The sequence below is a fragment of the Pundamilia nyererei genome, unplaced genomic scaffold, assembly GCF_000239375.1.
Source record: "Pundamilia nyererei isolate P.nyererei 1_Seehausen unplaced genomic scaffold, PunNye1.0 scaffold00149, whole genome shotgun sequence".
Taxonomy (NCBI): Eukaryota; Metazoa; Chordata; class Actinopteri; order Cichliformes; family Cichlidae; genus Pundamilia; species Pundamilia nyererei.
Genome location: NW_005187550.1, coordinates 481,962 through 503,463, shown reverse-complemented (window position 1 = coordinate 503,463; position 21,502 = coordinate 481,962). Strand labels below are relative to the sequence as shown.

At 39.5% G+C, this 21,502-nt stretch overlaps 1 protein-coding gene across 23 annotated transcripts in view; it reads left to right on the top strand.

The window, feature by feature from the left end:
- Positions 1–21,502, top strand: part of kcnma1a (potassium large conductance calcium-activated channel, subfamily M, alpha member 1a) — a 150,236-nt gene that overhangs the window by 43,803 nt on the left and 84,931 nt on the right. For all 23 annotated transcript variants that reach the window (XM_005744753.1, XM_005744751.1, XM_005744749.1 and 20 more), the window contains exon 2: positions 3,049–3,216. In XM_005744753.1, the coding sequence (XP_005744810.1) occupies positions 3,049–3,216 (168 nt within the window). The remainder of the gene's footprint in view (positions 1–3,048; positions 3,217–21,502) is intronic.

Here is a 21,502-nt window from a genome sequence, read left to right as displayed (position 1 = left end):
ATTAATGAGTTTTTTGGGTTCATTGAGAACATGGTTGTTGTTCAATAATAAAATTATTCCTCAAAAATACAACTTGCCTAATAATTCTGCACTCCCTGTAATGAGAACTACTGTCCTGTGATTAAACTGGCATCCATGGAGGTCTTCACATAATATATTATTGAAAAAACAAAATAGTAGCAGTTATTTTGTAACACGATGGAAATCCTTGTTTCATTTGAAATGAAATCATTGTAAAGTAAATGTAATGTGCAGTTTGTATTTTGTATGAAATGTAATTCATGAAGGTAAAGCCACAACTGTGACCAAACAGATGACTGCAGGGATTTTTAACATGCTTAAAATAAAACAAACAAACAAAAAAAAAACAGCAACACTGCAAATGGCAAAGAGAGCCAGAAACAAGCGATGTGACATTTGCACGACACACTGTAGTCCTGGTGTGATGTGCTGTGCTCCTGCTGCGGTATAATTGTGCAGCATGTGAGGTTTTGGGGCTCTTCTGGGTGAGAAGTAACTGGTGGGCATAGACTAACACACACCCTGTCTGGAGTGCTATCAAGTGTCAGTCAGAGTGAAATCGTAGACATCCCTGTGGATGGTGACATGTGTATGTGCATGTATACAAATTTTCCTGGGTCTTTGTCGCATGCTGGCAATGCAATAAAGTGAGTGGATGAGTGGGAGTGGGAGAAATTCAGTTAGATGTAAGTATTTAACTGTTTGCAGTGTGACATATCCGGTAAGCTCTTATACAATAAAGTTTCATGGTGGGAGCTTGAACTTTATAAAACGTTGATAACTTTTTCAGATATCTTGGTTACGGTGTGATTAGTGGAGGACTTAAGGAGGAAGAGTGGGATGAGACGGGGTAGTAGCCCCTGCACATGCTACTTTAGCCTTAAATACCACTGGTATGCTAACAAATGGGTGAATAAGAAACCGTTGCAATGGGTTTTGTTGAACCACTGTGTTTAAGAATGCATTGTAATATTAATTTATTTTAATTACTTTTAAGAAAGGGAACAACAAAACAGCAATAGCACCTCTTGTGTTGAACAAAAATATTGAACGCAGGCTGGTGAAGTGGACGATAATTATCTATTAGAACAAACACAGCACTTAACTTTGAACCAGGCTATATCTGTCTCAGGTCAATGCCTCATTCACTTTTTCTGCCAAATAAAATGCCTGAACCGGCTGTTATTTATTTAAATGATATTAAGCTAAAGTTTCTAAATGTTAAATGTGCTTGATAGCAGCCTGTCGGAAATACTGAATTCTTGTGGTGCTCAAAAGCAAAGCTGAATGCTTCACGTCACTTTCACGATAGGTACTTTAAAAGTTTGTGAGTCTCCAAACGCTGAGTCATTTAATGAGCATATAAACCATAACTAACCGAATTACCCACTGGAGTACTGCGAGGCCCAACGGCAGAGCTGGATAATAATCTTATGACTAAGGCAGGCTTTTTTAGGGTCAGTTTATTGGCATTGTTATGGGTTAGAATGAAATTAGGAAAATGGCAGCTGTGTCCATGCCATATCATTATCAAATATAATCCAATTTAACCAGACAATCCTCTTGAAATGGACAGAGCACTCTCTTGGGCTCATCTGCTCTTTAGCCCTGCAGAAATACTCAAGTTGCAGTCTGGTTTGTTTTCGTATCACATGTGGGTGTGCATCGGTCACCTCAGTGGTCAGCTGGCTTTTGGTTGCATGTCTTTATTGCTTCATAAAGTTCTAGGAATTATGATGTGTTGGGTTTTAAAAACAAGAATAAACTCACTGTAAACACTTATAGTTTTCACTCGTCACCATTTTTGAATTTCATGGGGTCATCACAACAAACGTCCCACACTTACACAACAGGGACACTAATTTTACTTTGTTGACATAGCACATAATCTGCTCTGATGGCTACTTGTCAGATGTCACTGTGAGAAGGGACATGTAAAATATTTTCCTAGTGCTACATGTGCACTATGAGGCTGTTCCCACAGAGTGGACCGATGCCACATAATCCAGGGGCTTTAAAGTTATTTCAATTCCAGGCATTCTCTATGGACTCCATTTATTATGCCTGAATATAGGTTTTTTTTTTTTCTTTCAGGAAGACAAAAGTGGAGGAAATCCACTTGCTTCATTTTCTGGCAGAAGGACAAGGTAGCAGAGTGCTTACTTGTATCAAATCAGGAATGAGCGAATTTCTAGAGAGGAACAGCTGCATGCAGCGACTGTGCCAAACAAAGCATGTCAATGAAGTGCCATGCAACTCTGCTCACTCAGCCAGACACGAGAAGGCACATTAAAAGGGCTGCATGAGAACAACAGTTTACCCCGAGGAACAATTATGCCATATGCGCAATAAAATTAGAGTGGCCTCATACACATCTTGTTATTTGACTTGAACACACATATTCACCATTAATAGTAGCAGATGGATGCTATGATGGCGTGATGGGTGCAGTGACACCCTTTTTTTTTGTCCTAAAGAAATGTGTAGTTTTTTAAGGGTATACATAAGTTCAGAAACTTATACTACGTACAGTACATGCTCTCCATCTCCTACAGTCTTTTAACATGGCTACTCTTTTGCAAACTTTCCTTGATATATATTATAGAAATCGTTCACCAAGATGTGTTTGAAAAGTGGGAAGCCATGCGGGCTGTTAAGTGTGCCATCATTTTAGATCCACAACAACCAGTTTGAAAGTTTTTATCAGGTTTTTTTATTTTTATTTTTTATTTTTTTAGAACTGTTAAGTTGCAGTATCCCCAGAAGTATTTTAGGCTCATGCAGGTATACGGTGAGTAACCCGAAGTTTTGCCACTTAGAAGGAACATGAACATGATGCTGCCAGGATACATAGGCATTAAATGGGAAGTGTGGAAATAATGGATTATGACAAATTGCCTTACTGTGGGGGATAACGTATAATTTGTTGTTGTTAAACAAACTGACTTATCTGCTTATAATCAACAATGTGTTCCTGTCGGTTTCCTTAATTTGCCTACTCAGATTTCGTTTCTGTTTTTTTTCTAGGAGGCTCAGAAGGTGAACAACCCCGCCAACAATCAGGCAGCCGACAGAGCACCAAAGGGCCCTGATGAGAAGGAGGAGGCGCCAGCCAATGAAGTGGGATGGATGACTTCAGTCAAAGACTGGGCCGGTGTCATGATCTCCGCTCAGACACTCACTGGCAGAGTTCTTGTAAGTTTTCGCTTTTCTGATGGGGATGAACATGTGAGATACCAAACCCAGACACACATACATCAGGTCTTTTTTGACATTAATCGTTTGGCCCAGCCACTGTTAACTAAGTGCAACAGTTTGGTCTTTCCTCTGGCAAAAGGACTGCACATAGTGTTCACAATCAAGTTGGCTTTTGGATAAATCCACTGCACAATCCACTGTCGTGTACACGTTTCCTCACCTTATTTATACAAGTCCCACTGGAGACATACTGTAGGGCAATTCATTTTATCCTAGCAGAGGCTAGTTGAACATCAGTTGGCTATTTGGCTGGCACTGTCCGGCCTTTTTTGTGCTACAGTGTCCTTTCTGTGGCCCACTGCAGCTCACTCTGCTATATGAGTTTGCATTTATTTTTGTGTGTGGGTGTGCATGTACATACTTAGATGCATATGAGGAAGATTTGTTAATGTTTGTTAACAATGAACTATGAAGTAAACAAACTCCTTGTCCTGTGTTGCTTTTAGTCGCCTTTTTTACCCTCAGAATTTCATTGTTTAGATATTGCAAGTTTCCATAGTTTGGCACAGAATTAGCTGGTCTGTGTAGTGAGGTATCTGTTAAGTTGGATACATATCCTAAAGGATGTCAAATTCTCTTTTTGTTTCTCCTGTTGTTTGATTTTTACTATGACAAAGCTTTAGAGAAACAGCTTTTAATTTTTAAAAAGAAAAAAAAAGTCTTTCCACCAGCACAGTTGCTGATGTGTTCTCCCTATAAGCATACCCATATGTCCTCCACACACAGTCTAATGTCTGAGCACAGAGAGTTAACTATGAGCAGCATGCTACCTCTGTTACCTTTTAGACTGGCTGAGTTATGGAAAGACTTCACAGCACTTGATTAAAATTGAGGCCCATTTAAGTGTTGGGCAACATAGTGTATACACGGTGCTTAGACTATTTATTAGTCCACCATCTGGTGTAAGGTTTATGCCACAGCTGCCCTAAATTAACAGTACTGGTTATGACCAAAAATCAATTTTTATGTTTCTGTAATGGCTAATCCACAATTATGCATAAGGTCTTTAATCGAAATGATATTTTCAATGCTAAGACATAATTATTACTATCCATGAATTTTTCAAATGTAAAGTTTTATAGAAAAGCTGAAAAAAACCTAGAGCACATTATTTTATTTTTTTAGATTAACATGCCAAATTCCAGTTTACTTAGTATTTACTTATATTTCTGAAGACAGAAATGTGTTTTAGTAGTTGAATGTTATGCTTGATTAGTGTATCAGCTCAAATTTGTGTGTAAATATTTTCATTGCTGAGGTTGTTTTTTTTTTGTTTTTTTTTGTGGACTACCACAGTTTCTTTTTCTGGGCTTTTGTAATCATTTGTGATAATAATTATGTTTTAAATTCAGCTACAGAAATAGGAGCAAATTATGTGTTTTTTGCACAGACTGCTAGCAAAATGTCTAAAGATATAATTTAAAATTGATTCTTTGCTAAGTTGTCTTTCATGTGTAGACTGGATGGATTATCCCTGAAGTTAGATATCTTTTCTATGCCTGGATGATTCATCAATGTTAAGTTTCTTAACTACCAAAAAGAACACATTTTTCTAAAAGGACAGACACGGACTAGACTAGATGTACAAAGAAAAACTTTCAATGACCTTCACAAAGCCTAAAGAACTATTGCTAAAGACCATTTAAAAATACTGATGGGTAGCTCAAGAATTTTACGACAGAACTATAATAATAATAATAATAATAATAATAATGAAACACATTGCATTTGTATGTTAGTCAGGGAGCATCTAGTGCTCATTTTACATCTCATTTTACATCAGCGTATGAAAAGTAGGTGTGTTTTGCACAGACATCTGCTGTGCATCTGTGGATTGAATGGAGCAGCAGTGGGAGTGAGGAGAGAGATGGATCCAAACTAAAATACTGACATTGTTAATGTTTGCTGGAATATGACATCTTCCTCATGCCTGGTGAGAATAGCTCGCAGTTGAGAAAGATTCAGGCCTTTCATGGGGAAGAAGATGAAGAATCCCGAAGGGAACTGTCAATTTACTAAATGAGCCTCTCTTTCATCACTTCCCCACTCACACAGCTCCATTGGCATGGACACAGCTCCCTCTTCCCTTTCATCTCCTGCTCTGACTGAGTGCTCCCAATCTGCCCTGTATGTACATTGGTGTGTGTGTGTGTATATGAGAGAGAGTGAGAGATAAATCAAAGAAACATATAGGGAGACACGCCAACAGAGAGAAAGACGGGCAGATTGAGAGTAAAACAGAGTGGTTGTGACAGTCAGGGAGAAATAAAGCACCGGCTGCTTTAGAGGGGTTTCTAGCCATAGTGATATCCCAGTGTATCGCCTACTGCGATTTGTGCTACTTGTGCTGGGGCTGATAATTCTGCCCAGCAGGCTGTGTTTGCTTACTTGCTCACTCTAATGATATGCAGCACAACTGAGTATTTACTCAAGTGAGTGCTACGTGAAGGTGAAGTGAGTACAGTATCTTCTCATGTGGGTGGAATTAACATTCGTGGGTGCATGTATGCAAGTATTTCTCAACATGTACTGCATACAGTGTAAACATGATTTGTGTGTATGTATGTGCATGTGGGTGGGTAGGTGAATTCTTATGTTATTAATATTATTTAGTTTTTCTTTTGCGGGGCTCTTGCTCTGCCATCGGTGCTTCACTGCAGATCGAGATTGCGATGAGTATCCGTGTACACAGAACCTGGCTGGTAACCATAGCAACTGCTGTGTAGTGGCGCTCAGTCATTTGACATTAGGGGGCCGTCTGCCTGGGCAGAGCAGAGTAGAAATACCATGCACATTCAGTCTTTCTCTCTGTGTTTTACACACACACACACACACGCACACACGCACACATGCACACACACACACACACACACACACACACAGACAGGTGGGATTACATCTTGATGTAGAACCCATTCGGTTCTATCCAGATGGAAAAGGGACAAAAGCACACTGGGAAGGATGGTCTTTGGTAGGCGGAGCCCTCCATCCCCCATTCATTTGTCTGCCTTGATGACTTCCCTGTTTGTGAACAATCAGCTATACCCCCAGGCTTACTGAATTACTAGAAAAATTTATATGTGCTGTGCAATAATGAGTCGCATATATTATTTTGGAAGTCTCAGTCAAATCCTCCGTTAAGGTTAGAAACTGACTTTCATGTTCAGATTCGTTGCCTAAACCTAACCACAGATGGGAGCCTGGTTGTCTCCTTTGTACTATTCATGTGTTTTTTACAACAGAGTTCACCCCAACAAATTCCTGCCAACTTACGGTGCTATTCAGAAGAAAAAGTTACCTCTGAGCACCTGACCAGTGGGAAAGCAATTGTAAAATGTATTTTGGAGCTTAGGAAACTATGCTGCTCCATACTGTGATGAAATGCCAGCACGAGTAAGGCAATGCCTGTGTTTTGTTTTTTTTTTATTTTTTTAAATGATGTGCAGTGACTTTACCGAGCTAATTTGCTCTGATCAGAAAGAAATGTTAATGAGCACACATTCGCCTACGCTGCATGGCCATCAGGACCGGACATGCTGCATGGGAATTGATCATTCTGGTTGTTGGCGATCATGTCTTGAAAAATAATCCCATTGGTGAGCCACAGGCTGCACAAGTAGAAAATTGCAGAAGAACAAAAAAGTGTGTGTGTGTGTGTGTGTGTGTGTGTGTAAGGCAAAGGTGCTGATAATACATTTTTTCCTCACCATAGCTTTTGTGACTTACCCAAAAGACCCCCACCCCACCCCCAACAACCCCTCACGTAGTATATCCAACATGTCACCAACAAAAAAAGATGCCAGTGAGATGAAATGTTGCCTGCGTGAGCCAGTGTTGTTCTGCTGTATGGGTTAGTAGTTATTGTTGTTTAGCTCTTTTTTTTCTCCACACCTTTGTAATACCGCTTTATCAAATACAAACACTAAGTTTGCGTCCAAGGGAAAACATGTATTTTTTTAACACAGTGATTGAAATTAGAAGAGAAGAAAATCACAGCATTTTTAGCAGGTTCCAGTTTGTGATGAAGTTTTTTTTGATTAATCGACAGGTGGAAAAAGGCTTATGCAGAGCAGCAACTAATTGACTGTACTGTGCACTCAGAAGAATGTGTCTCCCTGAGCCCTTATGAGACAGCTGTCCACGCAAAGGGACAGCGTACGGGAACATAGGTGGAAAAAGAGCGCACCTCCCGTCAGGCTGTGGATAGCTCATCAGTTACTTCGACAACCGTATCATCCCAGTTGTTTTTCCTGAAAGACCTAATTAAGCGCTCAAGGGCACAACGTCTGAGGAAGCAACTACTCGGACAGCTGGAAATATGAGTTGGCTAACTTCTTGTGCTACATGAGCCCAGCGTATCATGTAATAGATTCCTGCATTATTGTTACAGTGACAATGTGTGTAATCCCATAATGTTCAACAAAAACAGCGAAGGATTATAACCACTGAATGTAGATATTCCCCCTATCTCCCGGTGCAGTGGATTTGCCTGACACGGTGGGTCCAGAAATAGGTCAGTCCTGCCATCTTTCTTAATGGGATCTTGGGTGGCAACCAGAGACCATCTGCTCACATGGCACGCTCCCTAAACCCTATGGTCATCCCTCTGCCTACCATCCACCCACACACTGCACGGCACTCTGCATATCGACCCCTATCATCTGAAAATACAACACATCTGTTTCTCTTTACAGCTAAGTGATAACACTTTCATTTTAACTAGTGCTGTGACAAATCCACACCTTTTTTTCTTTTTTAGCCAGCTCCTTTTATTTAAACACTTCAGTAAAATGATAGAAGTCAACAGGACAGGAAGCACAAATTTCTTTGACATGCTTTCTTTCCTGCTACGTAGCTTTTCCCGTGATTGCCCCTCTATTATCTCATTCTTTTCAAACAATTTCTTACTGTGTGAGTGTGTCTTTGTGTGTGTTTGCGTGCGTTTCTTGGCAGAGACCAAGGTGAGATTGTGCGTAGTGTGTAAGGTTGCTGCAAGTGTGTTTCACCACGTTTCCATGTGTCCTCAAACATCCTGTTGGGGAGAAAATAAGTGTTCGCTCACACTCCCCATGATTCCTGTGCAGAGAACGTCTGTCATTCACCGTGCTCTACAAAGTACTTTTCAGACTGGGATTGTTTATGATGCTGGCGCTGTTTATGTTTACACCCATGTATAAGTACATTTTTGTGCTAGAGGTCCTTGGGCTTGTGCAAGCACTTCTTTTTTTTTTGTTTACAGAAGACGTTGGGCACTGCCAGAGACTGTTTGCCTCTGAATGTATGTGTGTGCATGAGAGACGTGTTTGCCTGAGTAGACACAGTATGTTTCTCTGTGCTATATGTGCGTGTTTATGTTCGTGGCGACAGTTTCCCATGTGTTGCTGTTTATGCTTGCTAATTACACTTCCCTGCATGAATGCAAGCATACGGTTTTTACAAAATTATGTTTTATTTCCGTTCAGGGGGAGCAGTTTACTTCATTGCTGTAAAAGCTCAATGAGAAATCTTTACAAGAAACACAACCGCCCACATATAGACACAGATACTCAGCATGCAGAAAGACTAGTCAGTATTTTGCAAATCATTATCATAATCATCGTATTTTTATGTATTTTTTTAATTCATCATTATCAAATATAACTAAAAATCAAATGCACATGACTGAAACTTATTACCCAACTCTGCCTTTAAAACAACAATGCTCACAAACTTGTAAATTTCCTTAGTGGGTGCCAAAAGGGGCCGTCAGACATCATCAGTTACATCAATGTTGGAATATCCAGAGAGGCCATCTCTGCAGAAATCACACACATTTAACAAATTAGTTTGTTTCTAAATTAATAACAGTGGGCTCAGACACATTTTTCACCTAACTCCCCCAGTTTGGTGATATGACACTTTGCCTCAGCAGTGTGTTCCACCATAATGAAACTCAATTTCTGAGCCAGTCTGCTCCTATTCCCCTAACTCAAACTCCATGACCTCTGAAACCTCCAGGCTATCACCTTGCCTTGCTTCCATTTCTCTCAGCTGTTGGATTAATCAGGCTGCACAGTGTATTAATTTGTCTTTTGCCGCAATTTATCAGTTTGATGGCAATCAAATTGGCATTGACGTAAATCCTCTGAAAAGTGATGAATGACTGTTTTTGGCAAAAGCAACCTCGGGGGATAAACACGGTGGCAGAGAGATTGGTGTGGAGGGAGCAGAAGGAGTGTGATGTGTCTAGTGCAAGACAAGGTCTGTACATAGGAAAACAAAAATCCTCAACTATGCCACTGGAGAAGTAATGAATGCGTTCTCTGTATAGAGAAACATGTATAAGATGGCTACATGGTGAATAAATGACTGAAAATGGTATGACTGTGATACTGGAATTTATGGTCTTAAGAATATTGACTGCTGATTCCTTGACTTTTCTCCTAGTGTCACCACAAGACTGATATTTTTTAGTTTAAATCAAGTATTGAATGGACTGGAATGAAACATTAAGTCATCCTCTAAGACAGGAGTGTTAAACATAAGGCCTGAGGACCAGAATTGGCCCAGCAAAGACTCAAATCTAGTCCACTGGCCGACTTTGGAGAATATTAAAGATGGCATAAGTTTTAGACTTTTAACTGTTTCACATCTTTTCCTACCGATGAAGACCTTCTCCATAGCCAACAGATAAACCTATGAATTACCTTATCTACTAAATAAATGTGTTGTTTACAATGGATCCATATGTAAATAATGGACATTTTCTATGAATTAACAAAAAGTTTGTTTTGTAATTACAGGACAGTCTGGACAGACAGCTACCAGAAGTTTTCTGTAATTTTACAGATGTATTTCTTACATTTGAAGCCCAAAGATGTGCTTTCTTTCATTTATTTTCAATTTTACTACAGTAGAAGCGGCTTTTTACTGTATGTGTGTAGTTAAACTTCTTCACTTCTTAAAAAGGGGGAGTTTCACTCACATTTCGCCCACATAAAATGAGTTTCATTTTCCTGCTCTAAGAATTGCAACATTTTAAACTTCCCTCAAGTTTTTTCATCTTTATCTCATTTCAAAGTTTTAATTTAGCCAAAACTTTAATACATCTCTTCAAAACATTTGCTTAAGGCATCTGCCACACAAGCGTAGAAACCAGTTGACTAACAGCCACCTTTCTCTTGCTAGCTGGCGAGTGGTTGCTGGAAGTTGGCTGGCTGTTGCTAGGTGAAACTGGTCACCAAGAGGCACCAACAACCTCCTTGTTATTGCTCCGGGCACCAGTGGACTGCCATAGTCACCTGTAGTTTGCATCAAAGATGCCAAATTGTCTCCAAGCACTTGTCCCATTTTCCACTGTAACTATGGCCGACCATGGCAATCTGCTCATGACCAAAGCTAGGCAAGCATTTACACCTAGACTAGCAGTAACTTCAAACTCTTTGGCAACTGCTTCGGGAACGCACATTTTTTTCCCTTAGCAACCAGTAGGTCAGACTGTTCCCTAGGCTTTTGTGACTGGGGCTTTACATGAGCATTTTTAGCAGTGTTGGCATCCTGATGTTGGCTTTAGCTCAAAGACTAAATACAGCAACATAGAATGTGTTCACACACAAACTCATTATGAAAGGTGATCTATTTTTGTTTTCACTTTGTTATAATTTTAGCCTGCTAGATTTTGAAAATAGACAGCGCTCCTTCTGTAGCTCCCCTGTCTGTTCTAAACCCCTCCCACCAGGCAAACACAGGCAAATTCACCTGCTTGATATGTGCTATAAATAAGTTGAAGTCCATTATCCCTGGTGAGAGTCCATTGCAACACCAGATCTATGGATGCGTTTGCTCTCTATATTACTGACCTCATCTGATTTGAAATAACCTTTAATTATCCACAGTCAAAAGTCAGCTTAAATCCTTAAAGTGCCCAGAGGATGTGTGGCAGACTCGGTCCCTTTCAGAGAAATTAAGCTGTATGCTGAAAGAGTATTATGTCCAGTGGTGACAAAGAACCATTTGATTATTATACCTCTCATGCATACAGTGTTTAAGGCAGCAAACAATTACAAATTAATTATTTTGTAGGTACCTTTGTAGATAAGAGACACTATTGTATTTGATTTAGATTTACAATGGTGAGATTTAGCTGTGGTTCAGAATTTGCATTCATACCATTGCCACTGGTCAGCAGTGTGAAGTCAGGTCCTCCTGGCTTATTTTTTTCCTTTTGGGCTGCCGCCACATAAGAAACATAAGCCTTGTATTGAGTAGTAGAGGAGTGTAGGAGGAGGAGGTGGACGGGGGATGAGAGGGAAAGCAACGTGTCATAGGAGGAAAGAAAAGAACAAGGATCCCTGCTATCATGCTCTATATTTTCTGATAGTAGACACATTGGTTTATTTAAGAAGTGTACACAGTGCTGTTCATCTGTGTTGAACTTCTTAAAATGGCAAATTTACAGAGGATACATTTATTAAATTGTTTAAAATGTACACCGGGGTAAAATTTTTTTTATACCATTCACATTGGAGTATGTAGTGTAGTTATAATTGCTCAATTTCTCCCTTGGCTTTTACATTTCTAGAGCACTAGGGAGAATTTTACAACTTTGCATTAGCTTGTGTCAATTTGTCCTCATGAATGGTTTTCCCTGCAGCCCCCCCTTTAGGCCTATCATAAGGCTTTGTGCGATGACTCATCCTTGCTCGTCCCTCTTTTTTTTTTCTCTTCCTCTCTCATCTATTAACCCATTCATTTGCCACCTGCGCCTGTGTTGCTAAAGAGTCGGTGACCTACACCCATCGTTTTGTGCTGCAGTCCCTGCGACCTTTGTCTGTCCCACCTTCCTTCAAACTGTTTTGCAGAGGAAAAGGTCAAGAGAGCAGACACTAAATGTCTCATTTATCTGGGTGCCCAACCTTTTCCCTATTAGATCAAATTTGTCTGTGACTTACAGGCCACAGTGTCTGAGACACTGTGGCGACAGCACACATTCATTTTGTCTCTGGTTATTTTTAGTCTTTGTTTTTTAAACACTCTGGTGACATTGCCCTTGAAGTGTGTCATAAGGAAATCCAAAATCACTTAGATAATTACAGCAAACCCACTCTAGCTCTTAAACAAGTGGCCCATGCTATTAGAAAATTAAAGCCACAAGCAAATGACTGTTTACTTTTTACAATATGATTATTTATGCTCTGCTGAAGCCTCGGGCTGAAGAGTGACAGGGTAGTCAGAAATGAGATTACATTTAGAGTCACAAGCAGATTAGACTGCAGGCGAGAGACAGACAGGAGTACACAGTCACACAGCAAAGAATCAACACGGGAGGAAAACAGACAGGCAGAAAATTACGTGGCTATGAGACCTAAGCAGGCAGTCAGAGAAGATGCAGACATTCTCGTGTTTGTTATTTGGAGACCCTTGTCAGATCTAAGACTGCGCTTTCCCCATCTCATCTTTGTCGTGGCTGCCTGGTGTGGTCTCAGGGAGGAGTGCTGAGTGACTCAGTGCCTCCAGGATGACGCATATCTAATGGATCAGAACTTGCAGCATCACAGTGATCCGACCAATTTAAACAACCCTCTTGCTGCCAGACACATTTATTAATTTTTTCTGAAAACAAGATTAGGCACAGACGATGTTGCCAAAATGACCAAAGAAAGAAAATTCCTTTGCTTGCAATACTACTGATAAAACAAATTGAACAAGAGTGAATGATCTCTATTTTAATGTTCTTTTTAATAAATCACATAGCTTATTTCGGTGGAGTATTAAGAGTCCTTCAGATATACAAATAAGTTATATTTAAGTTGTAGATATTTAAGTTAAAACACAACAAGGAAGGACCTACAGTAGGACCTTCTTGCAGTGAGGTGACAGAGCTAACCTGGATTTTCTCTATATTGTGAAAAAAAGCAATATAGTGAAAAAGGTCAAGTTATAACTACAAAGTGAAGTTGGAGCTAGCTGAATGCTCTCATGGACACCATCTTGGCTGTGTTGTGGAAAGAAAGGCTCAACCAAACAATTTGGATTTTCTCTATATTGTAAAGCGGCTCCATAGTTTATAGGTTAAGGTTAGCATTTGCTAAACATGCAAAAGACCAGGAGGTTTGAGACTGGGAGGGCAAACTATCTTGTTACTGGACGAACAGCTGAAAGAAGAGCAGAAGGATGCATTGTCAACAACTTAACAGCATATCTGCAGAGACAAATATAGATCACCCTTAATTGAGAAGTACACTCAGTGACTTGGAATTGACCTGGAGATGGATCCAATCGTGTTGCCATCTAAATCACTTCATGCTTCATGCCCCAGTCTCCCTGGAGTGGGTTAAGCATTATGAGAATTTCCCAGTGGGCACTGATAAAGTGTCACATTATTAACATTCAACATTTTCTTGGTGCAGGCTTATATGCCGCATGTCAATTGCTCTGTGGAGCTGGAACTGCCTCCTCTTCTCAGCCTGTCTCATCTATACATCAGCAGGTCTGAGTCACACAGAAAGTTGGTGTGGGAGTGGAAGGATCAGTAGAGATGGGGCTGACTGATTCCCAACCTCTGCTTTAAAGGGTGGACAGGTTATTATTGCAGCAACATCCATGGTGGAAGATGGATGATGATGGTTGTACTCCTCCTAAAACTGACCTACATAAAAAGAGGCCGTCACATAATGGGTTTATTTTGGCGGGAAAAACACCTCTTGTGCTGTGCAGAGCTTTAGAAGGTGCAGGATTAAGTGTGAGATTTCCATGTGTAGCCTCTGTATGACATGCTTCCTTGTTTATTTTAAAAAACAACAGCAACTTTCTGACCCTCCTTTGATTCTCATAAAAGGCCTGGTCATGTATATGGTTTCAGGTTCATCATGAATATGCTGTTGTCACTCGTGTCATGTTAGTGCTTCTAATTGCTTATTAGAGGAGTCAGCTCAGTGGGGACCATCTGCTAAGCCAGGTTTCAGATCCGTTTACCCCCACTGGGATTCTGTTTCCTGGGACGGGATGGCCACAGAGTGTCCCTAAAAGACATCACCTCCAGAGCCCGCCACTTACTGCTCAGAGTTTCCATGAGATCATTAGGGGATGATCATAGGTGATGTAACAAACACAGGAAAGAAGGGAGGGAGAGGAGTGTTAAGGGGCAGGTGAAAATGAGACATACAGGGAAAGGGACTCCCTCTAAAGTTTTTAGAGGGAGAAAATATTCTTTCACATATATTACATAAGCTTTATTTGGATGATTTATATGTTTTTTTAGGTGTTATTTTAGGCTTTTTATAGAGAATTTATATTTAAAAAAAAATAGGACAGCCTCTTTGCAACAGAGTAAAAAGCAGTGGTTGGTGAGAGACTGCATTCACATTTTTTTTTTTGGTGTGTAGTACTGATTGCAAGTGCTTGTGGTGACCAGTTGGTTGCTCTGTCCTGTTGCTCTTTACTTGGTCCTGGGTGTTTAGTGCAGAGCCCTGCATTCCTGCTTAATTCAAGAGCAGAGAGGTTCCAGTGTTTAAAGCTTTTAGTCACATTTCTACATAAAAATCAGTACACAAAGAAAACATCTCTGCATGTCTTTTCACAGCAGTAATCATATAGTTGTTAAACACAGATTTCAGGTTTTTATGGGGAAATAGTTTGTACAATGTAATAGAATAATTTGTCCCCAGAAGAGTTAAAACTAATATTGTTAACATGATTTTTCTTCAGTCTCTTGCATTTTATTTGAGAAGAGGTCGGCCCTTAGCCCTAGGATTTTGCCCTTCTCCTCTGATACATGTCGACACTTCTGATTTAAATTTGCAATTTATCACATTTAACCATGAGAATCTCACAAACAGACTGTGTGGGTTGAATATGAACCACTTCAGTTGAAAAGGGACAGCAAACTAACTCTGTCTTATCGTCGTTTTCTTCCTGTTTTACCGCCATCTTCACTCACTAAAGCTGACTTGAAGACAGCAACTGACTGAAGAGTGGTCTAAGACCATGTCTTTGATGCATCCATTTCAAAGGCAAAGGTTGCACAGTCACAGTCATTTCAGTCAAATGGTCTCCAACCACTGTTTTCCTTAGTATTTTTTTCGTCTTTAGGAACCAAGGTGTTAATTTAATTTGTCGCCTCCTCACCTGGCAAAGACACACTTGTAATTGACTGCATGCATGAATAATGTAGGGAGATATTTTCTGTTATCATTATTATTATTATTATGATTGTCTGATATGTGCACAGTCATAGTGAATGTGGGGACAAAGTATCCTTCAGGTAGATCAATGTCCGTCCATCCTTCCTCTTGCGCTTATCCAGAGTCACTTATGGACACCCTTATATTAGAACATTGTGTTTAATATGGACAAACTTGCACAGAAGTCCGGTAACACACACCACTCAAGTTCAGATCTGTCAGGCTGTTCCTCTCAATAAGGCCCCTCCATGTCTCAGAAGGCTGTGTGGCAGGTGAGGGTAGGGCCCAAACGCAGAACTCAGAGGCAGCTTTATTCCTGTGATTCAACAACCAAAAAGATACAGAAAACACACCAAAACAAACAAACAAAAGATAAACTAGAAACTTGGACTTTTGGAAATGAAGAGCTCACAACTTGGCATAATGAGGGAACCTGCAACAAACATGAGAACGCACAGCCAATGTGGATGACATGACAACGAGCAGAGGAAGACTGAGGGCTTAAATGCACAGAGGATGATAAGGGGATGGGAAACACAGCTGAAACTAATCAGACATAATGAGACTGGGAGGAAGCAATACAAACACACTGAACACAGGACTAGAGATTATCAAAATAAATATAAATAAATAAATACATTTAAATACCCACCCGAGCCTGCCGCCTCTCAAGGGCAACTTCAGACTGAGACAAAGCCGGACTCCCCTGGGATCCCTGGGACACACAAAGCCCTCCACCACGATAAGGTAGTGATTCACAGAGAAGTAAACTGGGATTGCCCCTCTGTGAATTCATGTAGTAAAAATCATATGAAAAAAGCAGGTGGGAATAAAACAAACAAACAAAAAAATTTAATAAGCAGACACAGAGGAAGAAAAAAATTACGCAGCAGGTCTAAGCTGTTATCAGTGAAAGCTATCAAACCATATTATGTACCATTTTCTTACATCTATCTAATTATATAGGTATGTTAATTTAAAACTCTATTAAATGTATTAAATTGATGTAATTCTGTTCATACCTGTATTAAAAAGTATGAATGACTAAAATTTCTCCTCAAAAAGATCAATTAATTAGAAATTACATCCTCTTTTTCCTCCAGTTACGTCAGTTTCTTTGGAAATATTCTTGTTGATAAATTGACTGCAAACCAGAGGCTAGGGAGAGATCTATCACTGGTATACTGAGATGAAGTAATGAAAGCATAAAACTCCCTCTGAAAAAGGGGCCAAAAGGGCAGACTGTCCTAGCCTCTGAAGACTGAATAATGCCTTTGTTTTGTGATCCCTTTTTATTACTTTGCTGCAGCTGCATGCATTTCTCTGGCACATTGCATTCACAGTTATTCCCACAAGTGGCATATCACCGTGGCAACATCTCACATCTCCTATTCACAAGAATGAGCTTTGTGCCCTCCGTCTGTCTCTGTTTTTATTTCTCTCTCTGTCTCTCTCTCACTCCTTACCATCCCTCAGTGCCTCTGTTCTATGTATCCATTTTTTCAATGGGCTGGAAGGGGCATTTCAAGCAAATTAATAATTATGTGTAATTGCTAAGTGATTTCTGCCTTTTTGCAAATGGGTACATCCTTTGAGTTTATCATTAGAAACTCAAAAAATATTCAGGATGATACAATTAACAGGAGCGCAAATGCTCAGATGGTAGATTCCATATGCAACACTGAATGTGGGGTTTTTGCTAAAAATAAGCAGGATTGTCTCTGTCCTCTTTAGCCCAGAAGACTCTGTGTCCATAATTTATATTAAAGTCATTCATTTCTCTCAGGTTCGAGTTTTCCATCAATCTCTCTTATATGCACGTGGGCCAAAGAAACAAGGTGATGATTGGTTATGTGTGCGTTCATTTATTTATTTATTGTACTTTTGAGCTGGTATTTGAGGATGCGTGGACAAACTGTGTTCACTGACAGTAGGTTTTAAGTTTTCCTGTGCCAATGTGGCGATTTCCACTGCAGAAACATGTCTGTTTTCAATGCTGTGCTGAATGAGAGCTTGAAGATCACTATTCAATATTAGATTCTTTGGGCTTGTGGCTCGGTTCTAGACATTTCTCTGGATTCTCTAACTCTTTCATTCTTAAATTATTGAACAGTTTACCCACACAGCCTTTCATGGAGCTGTGAAAGCTGGGAACACCTCTCCACTTTTTTTCTGAAAATGCTATTTTTAGCGTCACTTTGTGCGATTGCCAGGCAGTGCATTAAATCTGTGATTTGTTAAGGGAGACAAAACCTTTTTAATTTTTTCCCTAATTTGTGATGATATTTATTTGAAGTATGACCTCTACAGTGATAACATTCTTAATTTGTTTTTTTTGGTTTTTTTTTGTGTAAGGATATTAATGAAAGGTACCTTATAAGAAAATGGCACATAATATAGTTTGAGTGTCTTTTCTGTCATTTCTTTCTTCCCCTCTTATTGTTTATGGAAATATATTTTGGTTGTATTTCTTTTTTTCTTTTTCTTTTTTTTCAGTTTACAGGACATCAACTCTTTCCTCTTTTCCCTCATCTCCATAATTTTCCTTGTAGCTGCTCTGATCTTCTGCTTGTACTCAGGCTCATACTGAGCCTGCTGGCTTTGAGTTTTAGCTTTAGCCAGTTTGCCTTTGTTAGCTTCTTTAAAATATCTGTGATTAGGCTTGTTGAGATTAATATGCTTGTGCTGTTATTTTGGCAAACTTTGTGTCCTCATTTATGTTGAGGAGCTTCGACACTAACGACAAGTGCGCATGCAACTGTTTAGCTGAGCTGCTGTATACATGAGGTTGACTGGCCGAACACAGAAAATGTTCGCTGGCCTGTAGATCGGTGCTTGTGTATTTTGAACGTAACGCTGACAGCTCTCCGGGTAGCACACGGCTGACTGTTTCCCTGAGAAGCATGTTGGATAATGAGTATTGTCATGATGCAAATTAATAGTTAATGTAACCAGTGGCCTATGTTCAGAGGTGAAAGGTGAAAGTTGTACCAAGTGAATATTAAGGTAGAGTTTGACTTGAAGTGTATTCTTAATGTTGGGGCTGCAAGAGAAACGGCAAAAAGTTAAAAACATTATATACTTTCTAAATTAAATAATTAATGGTACTTCTTTGTTTACTTATGATTATGGGGGGGGGGGGAGCTCTCAGTATTTTTTGATAGTTCCTGTGAAAAACTGTATTGAAATTGAACTTTCTGAAATTGATTTTCGTTTTCTTAGTTGGATTAGCTCTTTTCTGTAGAGAGTAATACTTATCTTAGGAATAAGCACAATTTAACTAGAGTGCAATTAATAAAAATACCCCCAAAGGGAAAGAAATAGAAACCATTAGCAAATTAGCCTTCTGTTCATCCCTCCACATATCTTAAGTGTGTATATAAAAGTGTGAGTAGTACAAAAATTGAACAGTTTCTAATGTTACAAATCTATTTGAAATATTATATGACGTTTTTGGATGTTTTGGCTCTCCAGACACCTCTGTTTGTTAAAACAGCTGCCACCTTTATCCCTCCTGCTGGTGGGTGAAGGTATCAGAAATGTGTTAAGGTCATACATGATGGTTCCAGGCATCCACCCACCTCATTTACTTAGCTGGACAGGTGTATGTAACCCTTGATCTTATGTGGCAGAAAGCAAACATGGGTGGGATAAACTCAGAGACTGCTGCTCTGCACTTTATACCTGCCAGCAAACACAGAATACTAATGCAGCTTTCCCTTCTCTGTGGATCCTAGTCTCATCTTCTTTTTGCTGAGCGTGAGCATTCTGCCTTATCACAACCCGCTACGTTGTTAGCAAGAAAAAGTGGATTTTGTCGCGGATGATAAACTTCTCATTAACCTTCAGGAAATTAAATAAAACCTTTTTTAAATTAGATAAAGATCATGTCACTGTCGCGTTTCTTCTGAGATGAAACCTATGTACCTGACGGGGGGTTGTTGGTGTCATAAAAAGGTGAATTTAAGAAAAGGAAAGAAAAAAAAAAGGTTATTGAGTATGCATATATCTATATGGTTTTATAATTTGGTTGGTAGTTATTCCATTTGCTTTATAGGAAAGGAACATAAACTTTTAATTCCACATTTGGCAGGAGTTGACTGTCCCTCTGGCAGCGAAATGCGGTATGACATTTTTGGAGGGGGATAAAAAGGTTCTGCTGGATTCTGCATTACACATCAGACACAGTAATTGCTCTGCACGCATTGTAACAGAAATTGGATTGGTGTGATAAAGTTTTGATAATATTAACTGTGACAGAGATAATTTATGCTGTAATTTAAGGTACATAATGGAACTGTGTGGTTGTAAGTGGTGCCTGAACAAGTGTCTAGTGACCTGCATATATTTTGATGAGACCACAGGGAAAAGACTTTTCGTATTCACACAGGGAACTTTATTTCTTGTGATTTGAGAGCGATCTATTCAGTGGTACGATGGGAAATCATACCAGTTATGTAAATGCCACATTAGCTATGAGTGGATACGGGGCACAGTTAGACTCTTAACAATGCTGAAATTAATAATTAAGGGATACCCATACATTTCTGCTCAGAGATTATGCTCAACAAAATCAGTCATTTCACTTTCACCAATTAAGATTCTGGTAACACTACACTACTGATGCATTTTAATTTGTCACACCACCTGCTCTTTTCTGTCAGACTTTATTTTCCTTTTTTCTGCTGTCTATCAAGTTACAGATCTACTGGTAAACTACCTCCATGCAGACAGTAAATCTGGCTTTGAATAGAACATCTGCGAAGGGATGAATTAATAGCAGTGACATGTCACCGCGCTTCTCGACTGCTCCTTACAAAGCCAGGGAAAATCCCCTCAGATTTGTGTCTCATTTTCTGGTTATTGTTTGGAAACAAACACCGAAAAAGAAGAGACCCACTCTGTGTCATGTTGTCACTTTGAAAGGATTCCCAGTATGGAAGAAGTCTGAAGTGAGGTCTTGCGGGATATTAAGTGTTTCCTTTTGATTGAAGCTGCAGGGAGTGGGGAAGAAGATGACTTTGACAGGATTCAGTCTGAGGCCAGCAGGGGTGCACGAGTCACCAGAAGTAGAAATCTTATTCAGTGGTGATTCATAAAACTTTACTTGTCTTCATTTTCATGAATGCAACGACCTTAAAAACTAATTTATTACACATTAAATCAGAAGGATTGTAAGTGGTCCAGGATCAAGCCCAGACAAGCGGACTAGTTGATTGATAAGTCTGTACTCCAACTCCCCATTAATCTCACATAGCACATCTTAAATATGAGGTGTGAGCAAAAAGTCCTGAGAACAGGACCATAAGAGTCAAAAGCCAAAAAAAGTAATGACCGCAGTGACTCCAGCTCAGGGGCATGTCCAATAAGGGGTTGAACTTTACTGAGGATTACTGATATACTTGTACTTAATATAAGTATTTCCATGCGGTGCTGCTTTCTTTTACTCCACTACACAGTAGTTTATCCTATTTATTTGAACTTAAATTCTTTTGCTGACAAATTGCAATATTATATCTCAAGCTACAGAGCAATACATACATTAAAATCACCAGCAGCTCCAACATTAGCGAGAGATGTACATCAATAAATCAGTAATTATGATCCAATAATATCCTGCATATATGATTCATAAAATAGCCATTCTACATGATAAGTACATTTACTTTAGGTACTTTAAATATATTTTAACTATACAAGCTTTGCACTGTTTAGCTACTTGAGTATGTTGGTAAATGTTTACTTAGGTAAATGCTTCTTTTAGCTTGGTCGCCCCAGCGAGTGGATACTTGTACTTTTTTTCCACATTACAAACAATGATCAAACATAAGAGACTGGTCTGGTTGGTTGTAGGTAGTCACCAACCAGTATCTACTGTAGGGCCGTGTGACTGGGCCCCAAAGAGTGAGGCAGGGAGAATACTTGTCATTATTCTGATCATTCATCAGCTTAGGCACAGTTAATTGCTCCACAGGGGAAGACTTAACGTGAACTGTGATGTGTGCCATCTTGAGCCATCTTAGAGCACATCAACAACGCAGGAATTTTTTAAAATATGAGCA